Genomic DNA, 10,040 nt, shown 5'->3' on the forward strand with positions numbered 1-10,040 from the left:
ATGCTATTTAACAATGGCATTCAATAAGTAACAAGAAATGCTGCCATACAGTACCTTCTCTCGCCATACGGGTTTCTGATGTTCAGTAAGGTCTTGGCTGAATGGTTATAATGGTATCCGGTGGGTTCCTTATTATTTGTTCCACCTTGTTATTCTGAATGGCCTGCCGCGAAGTCGAGTCACACTGAGAGCGAGACATTATATTTTATGTAAGCCATTAGTGACATCTAGTGGGCATTCGAAAAAAACACTAGTACGTGAGCAAGTCAACTCGTCCCTTCTATTAGCAAGTGGGAAACATGTCTACAGAAGTTATCTTTATTGGCTTTAAAGAAAAATAGCCATTAATTAGTTTTGGTGTTGAAAACAGGGTGTTAGCTCGCAGATTCGTCGGTTTCCCAAGCTAATTTATTCTCCCACACTGCACGGTGTTTTTACAACGTCCACATGCGTAACACATTATCTAACTACATGCACCTCACAAGTGCGTGTATGCTACATGATACAAAGTCATGTTGTCACGTTATTGTGTAACTTGGGCTGTTACTGTATCCCAGTATTAGTACAAAAAATAAATTTCTGTAGACTAAATTTCTGTAGACTAAGTTTTTTGAAAAACCGTGACGACGGCGAAATTATCGTAATGACACGGAAGTACTCTCTTATTGGCCAATACACACACACACACACACACACACACACATACGGTAGTTTCTGCCTGGCTCTTCAATTGTTCTGATACCATTAGACTATCAAAAAATATATATACACTATATCTCAGTGTTATTTAAAAAAAATCTAGTCTACTATCTTATAGTCAAGAAAATTATAGGCAGTATTATGAAAAACCGTGACGAAGGCGACCTTTTCTGTGACACGGAAGTACTGTCTTATTGGCCCCTACACATGTATTTCCACCTGGCTCTAGAGTTCTTCTGATAATATTAGATTAGCAAGAAAAGCTGCACTTAGGGTAAGTAACGTCGGATACGATGTATTTAATACACATTATTTGTAGACTAAACAATGTCCTAAATACCAGCTACTTACTTAAACTGTACGGTAGCTGGCTATCATGCTAACTAGCTGACTAATTTAGCTTATTAGCCTAACTTTACCTAGCTAGCGAGGTAAAGCGAACGCTAGTGAATAGCTAGCGTTAGATGACAAGCACAGTATACAACAGCACACTGATGCTGTCCTTCCATATAGCGAATTAGCAAAGTAGCTTCTACTGTTGCACTTTCAGATACAGCCATCATAAGTAGCCTAATTGTTTTGTTACATTTAGCCAATACGATTCAAGTACACCGCTGACCACATCACTTATCTTGCGTTGAAATGCATTAGGAATACGCCACCATGGCCGGTGTGGACATGGACCCAGAGGTGGCTCGGCGACTGTTTGAGGAGGGTGCTACCTTGGTGTTGCTAGGGGTCCCAGAGGGCACGGAGCTTGGCATTGACTACAAGAGTTGGAAAGTTGGACCGCGTTTCCGGGGAGTTAAAATGATTCCACCAGGCCTCCACTTCCTCCACTTCTGCTCTGCAAACCTTCCCAGTTGTGGGGGAGAAACAGGCCCCAAAACCGGGGTTTTCCTCACGCTCAAACCAAGAGAAGTCTTGCTGGCCAACTGGGACCCAAAAGAGGAGGACCTGGACTTCTCTGCCTCCCAGAACCATGAGGAAGTGAGCCGAGTCCGGGCTGGCCTGCAAGACCTGGACCCTTTCCTCGGCCCCTACCCATACGACGTGCTGCGCAAGTGGGTATCCCTCACTGACAGGTTGACCCAGGAGCTGGCCATCAACCTGCAGCCAATCTCGGGGCGCGTTTGCGCGTTCAGCGACGTCATCCCGGAGCTCCAGTTGAAACACACGAAAGACCGGGAGGAGCAGAACCTGCCGAGGAACGACGTTGAGTGCCAGAGCATGAAGGAGGGTCTGGAGAGACTGCCGCGCATGAAGCCAAGGGAGGGAACTGAGCTGCGCTTCTCCCACATCCCCAGACAGACCTACCCCCCGGGGGCTCCCCCTGAACTCATCACCAAGTGCAGCATGGACCTCAGCTACGCCCTGGAGAGTCTGCTAGACAAGAACCACAAGGAGCATCCCCTCAACGTGCTGGGTGAGTGTGTTGGGGAGCTAGCAGGAAGTTAAGGAGTCGTAGGGAGATCTGCTCTAGTATGGTCTGGTGGAATTTATCGGGACTTTGTAGTCTTACTTTACCATTGTTGTAGTGTTCACTGGGGATTTGGATTTCAAGTTAACCACAGCCCCAAATAAATGTTGTCAAATGCAATTTACTTAATCAAGTTAATATCCTTTTGTTCATAAATAACCAGGGAATTATGATGCAAGTGTTAATCCTGACCACTCTTTGTTTTTTCTACAATCAATTAAAAAAATACTTTCTGGCTGTTCTGTTCTCCTTCCTCATCCCCTTCTCTTCCTCACCTGCGTGTCCCAGGTGAGCTTCAGTTTGCATTTGTGTGTTTCGTCATCGGCAATGTGTATGAGGGCTTTGAGCACTGGAAGAGTCTTCTGGCCCTGCTCTGCCGTTCGGAGGAGACTATGAGGGAACGCAGGGACCTGTACCTGGGCCTCATCGCAGTGCTCTACCACCAGCTGGGAGAGATCCCTCCAGACTTCTTTGTGGACATTGTGTCTCAGAACAACTTCCTCACCTCCACACTACAGGTAAGGATAGATCGCCTTTACGCTAAGGGTAGATCACCGCCACACTCCTGGTACTGTAGAGGATAGATTACCTTCATGCTACTATGCTAGACAGACTGTACATTTCCAGAGGTAACACTGTGGAGTCCTTCCGCTTCCTGGGCACTATCCTCTCCCAGGACCTCAAGTGGGAACTGAACATCAGCTCCCTCATCAAGAAAGCACAACAGAGGATGTACTTCCTTTGGCAGCTGAAGAAGTTCAACCTGCCAAAGACAATGATGGTGCACTTCTACTCAGCCATCATTGAGTCCATCCTCACCTCCTCCATCACCGTCTGGTACGCTGCTGCCACTGCCAAGGACAAGAGCAGACTGCAGCGTATCATCCGTACTGCTGAGAAGGTGATTGGCTGCAATCTGCCTACCCTCGAGGACCTGCACACCTCGAGGACCCTGAGGCGAGCGAGGAAGATTGTGGCCGACTCCTCCCACCCTGGACACTCCCTGTTTCAGTCACTCCCCTCCGGCAGAAGGCTGCGGTCTATCAGGACCAATACCTCACGCCACAAAAACAGTTTCTTCCCCTCTGCTGTTGGCCTCTTCAACAAGGCCAAGGGACCACACTGACTCAAATGACTTATTGCTAAAACACTCTGCTTTTGCACTGCACCACAACATGGTATCTTGTACATTTGTATTTTTTGTAATATTTGTATTTTTATATTGTAATTTACGGCAACTTATATTTATTCCACTTAGTACTGCTAGTCTATGTACCCTTAGTATAGTTAGTCCACATATTTAAATTTTAGGTATATGTTTATTGTATGCACCTTCCTGCCAAAGCAAATTCATTGTCTGTGCAAACTTTCATGGCGAATAAATCCCTTTCTGATTCTGATTCTGATTAAAGTGGGGGTCATTATCAGGATTTATTGTGGTGAGAACACAGCTTTTGTCTGGCATGAATGGGTTATTCCTGAATGGGTTATTCATGAATGGGTTATTCGTTTACGTGACAATTCTGGTCTTCTTTTGTATGATGTCTGTCCCTCCAGCTCTAACCCTCATTTCCCCCTCTCTCCTCCAGGACTTCTTCCAGTTCGCCTGTGGGTCGGGGGTGGACGGCACACTGCGTAAGAGAGCAGAGAAGTTCAAGGCTCACCTGACTAAGAAGTTTCGCTGGGACTTTGAGGCTGACCTGGAGGACTGTGCTCCTGTGGTGGTGGATTTGCCAACCGAAGGTTCTGCCTGAGCCCAGGCCAGACTACTGAGCCCAGGCCAGACTACTGAGCCCAGGCCAGACTACTGAGCCCAGGCCAGACTACTGAGCCCAGGCCAGACTACTGAGCCCAGGCCAGACTACTGAGCCCAGGCCAGACTACTGAGCCCAGGCCAGACTACTGAGCCCCCCCCCCCCCCACGTATTATGAACATCAAGGCCAAAGTAGTCAAGTTCTTCTACCACTTTTTGGGTTTTCTGTTTATAGTTGAGAAACAATGATACTGGAAAGGACATCGATCAGCTCAAAGCCAACAGACAATTTCTCACATTTAAATTTGAAAACAAGACTCATTTTACAATTCTTGTGTCTCAGTGTACAGAAGTATTTTCAACGCCTTGCTAATGCATCGATCAGTTCATCCTGTTTTAGTCTCTGTACATTCCTGTGAAGCTTAATAAATATATCAATTGAGTTATAAAAAAAACAACAGCGTGAAAATGACAGACACAATGTGGGGATTTGAATGTCAAAGGTGAATATAACATTACCTTGAAGATAACACTGTCCAGTGAGTTTGGAGGTGTTTTGCTGTTACGCAGTAGATAAAATATTTATGTCCTCCTCAGAATTGATCTTTGTGCTTCTGCAGTCAGTGCACCAGTAAAGACCCAGGCCCTCAGGCCACATCGTAGCTCCACAGGTAATGTCTGGGGCATGGGTCATGTGACTGCCGGGACTTCCTAATTAGATTTTGACTGACTGCTGGTCACCCAAGACAAGGTTCTTAAATCAAAATGTACCTGGTCTATTACTGAAGATATAGATAATTATATCTAGAATACAAAATATAATTAATCATGTTGAAGTTGCACACGTGTCAATGTCCCTATGATTGGGAGAGTGGAGAGCGGATGCCAAACTTGTGTTTAAGGTCTGACAATGCTAGGAATGCAAAATGCTTTGCTGCCACCTTGTGGTAAAAATCTGAAAAGGTAACTAGGGAATTGAGACCATTTAGTAGTATATTTTTCATTGAAAAGGAGCTCTGACCGGAAGCTATTATCAAAAGGATAAATACATGCCTGAATGTTTCCATTTCCCTAGTTTCCATTTACATTTAGTCATTTAGCAGACGCTCTTATCCAGAGGGACTTACAGTACAGTAAGTACAGGGACATTCCCCCGAATCAAGTAGGGTGAAGTGCCTTGCCCAAGGACACAACGTCATTTGGTTTTCACAGCCGGGAATCGAACCAGCAACCTTCTGATTACAAGCCCGATTCCCTAACCGCTCAGCCATCTGACTCCCAGTTATTATTGATTTTTCTAGTGATAGTTTTTCATGATCACTGTGGTAGCAAAACCAGTTCCATATCCACAATTATGTGCTTCCAGAGGAAAAGCTAAATAGATTTTACATACTGAGGTGATGGAATTTCGTATAAAGACTCATTTATTATCACATGACAATTATACCTATTGACAAGTATCATATTGAAAACAGCCATGGAAACAGACAGAGACAAAGTTCTAGCATTTGGATTCTACCTGATCTTTGTTAACGTTCTTCTATTATGAAAATTAATACTAATACAAGAAAACTACAGTGAAACATACAAACAAATTCGTATCTGCATGGACCATCAGTACTGAATATCCTAATTGTTGAAACAAAGCACTGTTCCAGCAAGGCGGTGCACATTATTGATGCCCCACCTCCCTCTATCCCTCAACATCCCATAATTAGCCAGATCAGGAGGTACCATTATAATCTTTCCCTGTGTTGTATGCTGGGCTCCTGTTACTTAGTTACCAGTTGCCGTGGTTGCCTGGGCTGATCAGGTTTCCTTGGCAACCGTGCCCATCCCATTGTGTGCGATCCTGCCGTGGTATTCTCTGGGCCCGTCCCAAGGCTGCCCCCTCCCCCTCACACACACACAGACACACACACACACTACCCATGAACACTCACACACACCCAGACACACACACACACTACCCATGAACACTCACACACACCCAGACACACACACACACTACCCATGAACACTCACACACACCCAGACACACACACACACTACCCATGAACACTCACACACACCCAGACACACACACACACTACCCATGAACACTCACACACACACAGACACACACACACACTACCCATGAACACTCACACACACCCAGGCTCTCTGCATCCCAGGGGGGGAGGGCAGGACATAAAGACGGTGTGCCCCCTCACACATGCAAACACATACACATCTTCTCCTTGTGTGCCAGCCCTGAGACCTCCTGAACACACAGAACCTAGGTGTATTCCTTCCATCTGAAGCCTTGTAGGACTGTCTGCATGCTCCAAAACAGAATTGTCGCAAACAGAAATTACACATGCCGTTCTAATCTTTTTGAATGTTTTTATTTGACCAACTACGTTTAGGATGCCACTATTTTAAAGTGTGGTTGTTGTTTTGCTTTGTACCAGAACCTCGCTTACAAAGCGCAGTGTGTGTGAACGTGAGTCAGTGTGTGTGTGTGTGTGTGTGTGTGTGTGTGTGTGTGTGTGTGTGTGTGTGTGTGTGTGTGTGTGTGTGTGAACGTGAGTCTGTGTGTGTGTGTGTGTGTGTGTGTGTTTGTCTTAGATTAAATTCACAAACCTTAAGGAGGCTACAGAAACACCTGTTCTTGATTTCAGACAAGCTGCATTTCCACCTGTCCGCCACCGGAGGGCATTGCTGTATACTACATCCGCCACAGGTATGCATAAGCCTACAAGGGTCAGGATTTGGAATATATACGGTATTGTCTTGAGGATTGGACAAATAAAGAAGGTGGTTGATACAAAAATGTCCCCCTGTCTGACCTGAGCTGGGTTCCCCTAGCAACAATGGTGTAGAGTAATTGGGTCCCTGTTACACTGCTTAAGAAGGCCTTAATTTAACAGGCAAAATCAGTTACCATGACGGACGTGATTATGGATATTTCTTTTGTTTAATGTTTACGCAATATCGTGTTGAAAGTGTATGCTGCATATAATCTTTTTATTTTATTTTCCATGTTTTGTTGTTTGTCTGAATCATTCTTCAACCCTGTTCCTGGAGACCAACCTTCCTGTAAAAACAATTTCAACTGCAGTTGTAACTAACTTGATTTAACGCATCAACCAGCTCATTATCAGAATCAGGTGTGCTAGAATAGTGTAGCGAAAATCGACAGGAAAGTGGTTCTCCAGGAATAAGGTTTATAACAAGACACCTGGTCTTGATAATACAGCTCTCAATCAAAAGTTTATAACAAGGTCACCAGGGTCTGATTCAAGATAGAAGATTGAAATCCAAGAGTGAAATATGGTAGTTCTGCAACGAGGACCAAGGTCTGGGAATCGAGATATTAGACGCGTCATAATGCGAGTGCATCTCTACGTTCAACAGTCACTGCTTTGTGTGTAAACACCTTTGTTCAGACAAACTGTCACAACCTGCTTGGATTGGTGTGTCACATGTATACGATACACTTTAACCGCCGTGCTCTTCTTCAGCCAGAAGCAGCTGGGTCACAAGGCTTTGGTCCCAAACCACCTTCTGTGGACTAACGCTTGGATGAATGTTTCTGGTATGGAGGTCGATTCTAGGTGTGGCCCATACAGTATCAACATTCTGGGTGTATATCGCGTGGGGGATGTTCTACGTGTGAAAGCAGAAGGTACATATACTGTGACAGCAGATGGCCAGGCTTCTCCTACATCCTCCAAGGTAACAAGGTTTCTGAGAACACACACACACAGACCACATGATCTCGGCACGCGCCGGGTCCTCTTGTGAATGGAAGGAATGTCCCAGAAGTATTTTCGAACCTCTGGGATCTGTTTACTGTTGTGAAAGAGCCTCCATCTCTCCAATCCTGCTCATCCCCTCCTTACGGTGGTGTGGGGGTGGAGAGAGGAGGAAAGACAGCAAGTAAAGAACAGACAGGTGAGGAGGAGAAGAGAGCGGAGGAGAAATGGGAGAGGAGGAGAGACGGGAAAGACGGGAAAACAAGAGAGGAGGAGACAGGGGAGGAGGAGGAGAGACAAGAGAGGAGGAGGAGACAGGAGAGGAGGAGAGACAGGAGAGGAGGAGATAGGAGAGGAGGAGGAGAGACAGGAGATGAGGAGAGACAGGAGAGGAGGAGATATGAGAGGAGGAGAGACAGGAGAGGAGGAGAGACAGAAGAGGAGGAGATAGGAGAGGAGGAGAGACAGGAGAGGAGGAGAGACAGGTGAGGAGGAGATAGGAGGAGGAGAGACAGGAGAGGAGGAGAGACAGGAGAGGAGGAGGAGAGACAGGAGAGGAGGAGACAGGAGAGGAGGAGAGACAGGTGAGGAGGAGGAGAGGCAGGAGAGGAGGAGGAGACAGGAGAGGAGGAGAGACAGGAGAGGAGGAGATAGGAGAGGAGGAGAGACAGGAGAGGAGGAGGAGGAGACAGGAGAGGAGGAGGAGAGACAGGATAGGAGGAGGAGACAGGAGAGGAGGAGGAGACAGGAGAGGAGGAGGAGAGACAGGAGAGGAGGAGAGACAGGAGAGGCGGAGGAGACAGAAGAGGAGGAGGAGAGACAGGAGAGGAGGAGAGACAGGAGAGGCGGAAGAGACAGGAGAGGAGGAGGAGAGACAGGAGAGGAGGAGAGACAGGAGAGGAGGAGGAGACAGGAGAGGAGATCATAATAGAGACGTTGTAGCAGCATTCAATGTGCATCACCTAGGCTGAGTGTGATTCCCCCTGCAGCTACTTCCCCTGCCCCCATCTACCAGCACCAGCCTAGAGTCACTCAGACTTACAAAGCACAGAATTAGACACACTCTCTCTCTCTAACACACATACTGCTGCAGCTGACAGGAAGGTGTGGATTATACTGTGACAGAGCTGACATGCCTGCTGGGGGGAGGAACCTTGGTTTGGGGCTGGATGTGCAGGGGGGGCTGTATTTCATGTGGCATCCTCTGATAGGGCATGATGAGAACACAGTGCCCTGTACATGTATGATATGCTCTGACATGTGCTGGTTGCGGGTGAGATGCTGCATTGAACATGGACATTCTACGTGTGTGTATGTTTTAGTGAGTGTATGTAGTTCTGTGTGTGTGTGTGTGTGTGTATGTTTGAGTGAGTGTATGCAGTTCTGTGTGTGTGTGTGTGTGTGTGTATGTTTGAGTGAGTGTATGCAGTCTGGTGTGTGTGTGTTCAGCAGCAGGAAGATCGTAGTGGTGGAGCAGAGTGTGGCCTTCACACACGGCTGCAGGGGACAGGCCTCTGAACATAGTTCACCTCTCTCTCTCTCTCTCTCTCTCTCTCTCTCTCTCTCTCTCTCTCTCTCTCTCTCTCTCTCTCTCTCTCTCTCTCTCTCTCTCTCTCGCTCTCTCGCTCTCTCTCTCTCTCTATCTCTCGCTCTCTCTCCCCCCTCTCTCTCCCCCCCTCTGTCTTTATCTCTTCTCCTCCCTCCATCTGTCCCTCTCTTTCTTTCTCTTTTTTCTCTTTGTCTCTCTGTCTCTCTTCCTCTCCTGTCTTTCCTTCTCACTCTCTCAGCTCTCTTTCTCTCTTTCCACATCTCGCCTTTTTCTGGTCTCTTCTCCGTTTGTCTTCCCTCTCCTGCCCTCCATGCAGGCAGCGTGTGGAGCCCTTCCCTCTCCTGCCCTCCATGCAGGCAGCGTGTGGAGCCCATCCCTCTCCTGCCCTCCATGCAGGCAGCGTGTGGAGCCCATCCCTCTCCTGCCCTCCATGCAGGCAGCGTGTGGAGCCCTTCATTTTCCTGCCCTCCATGCAGGCAGCGTGTGGAGCCCTTCCCTCTCCTGCCCTCCATGCAGGCAGCGTGTGGAGCCCTTCCTTCTCCTGCCCTCCATGCAGGCAGCGTGTGGAGCCCTTCTCTCTCCTGCCCTCCATGCAGGCAGCGTGTGGAGCCCTTCCCTCTCCTGCCCTCCATGCAGGCAGCGTGTGGAGCACTTCCCTCTCCTGCCCTCCATGCAGGCAGCGTGTGGAGCCCTTCCCCCTCTCCTGCCCTCCATGCAGGCAGCGTGTGGAGCCCTTCCCTCACCTGCCCTCCATGCAGGCAGCGTGTGGAGCCCTTCCCTCTCCTGCCCTCCATGCAGGCAGCGTGTGGAGCCCTTCC

At 47.7% G+C, this 10,040-nt stretch overlaps 1 protein-coding gene across 1 annotated transcript; it reads left to right on the forward strand.

Annotated features, from left to right (window-relative positions):
- Positions 1-885: 885 nt before the first annotated feature.
- On the forward strand, positions 886-4,680 carry aar2 (AAR2 splicing factor). The gene is made up of 4 exons (XM_067240207.1): positions 886-973; positions 1,351-2,125; positions 2,468-2,697; positions 3,769-4,680. The coding sequence occupies exons 2-4, from the start codon at positions 1,363-1,365 to the stop codon at positions 3,931-3,933; spliced, it is 1,158 nt and encodes a 385-aa protein (XP_067096308.1). The 5' UTR covers positions 886-973; positions 1,351-1,362; the 3' UTR covers positions 3,934-4,680.
- Positions 4,681-10,040: the final 5,360 nt, after the last annotated feature.

Source organism: Osmerus mordax, chromosome 7, assembly GCF_038355195.1.
Source record: "Osmerus mordax isolate fOsmMor3 chromosome 7, fOsmMor3.pri, whole genome shotgun sequence".
NCBI classification, from domain to species: Eukaryota; Metazoa; Chordata; class Actinopteri; order Osmeriformes; family Osmeridae; genus Osmerus; species Osmerus mordax.

Excerpts from the sequence above, each read along its gene's own strand:
- aar2 (XM_067240207.1), top strand. The coding sequence starts at position 1,363 with ATGGCCGGTGTGGACATGGACCCAGAGGTGGCTCGGCGACTGTTTGAG. Across the intron at positions 2,126-2,467 it reads GCATCCCCTCAACGTGCTGG|GTGAGCTTCAGTTTGCATTT; the intron begins GTGAGTGTGTTG and ends TGCGTGTCCCAG. Across the intron at positions 2,698-3,768 it reads TCCTCACCTCCACACTACAG|GACTTCTTCCAGTTCGCCTG; the intron begins GTAAGGATAGAT and ends TCTCTCCTCCAG.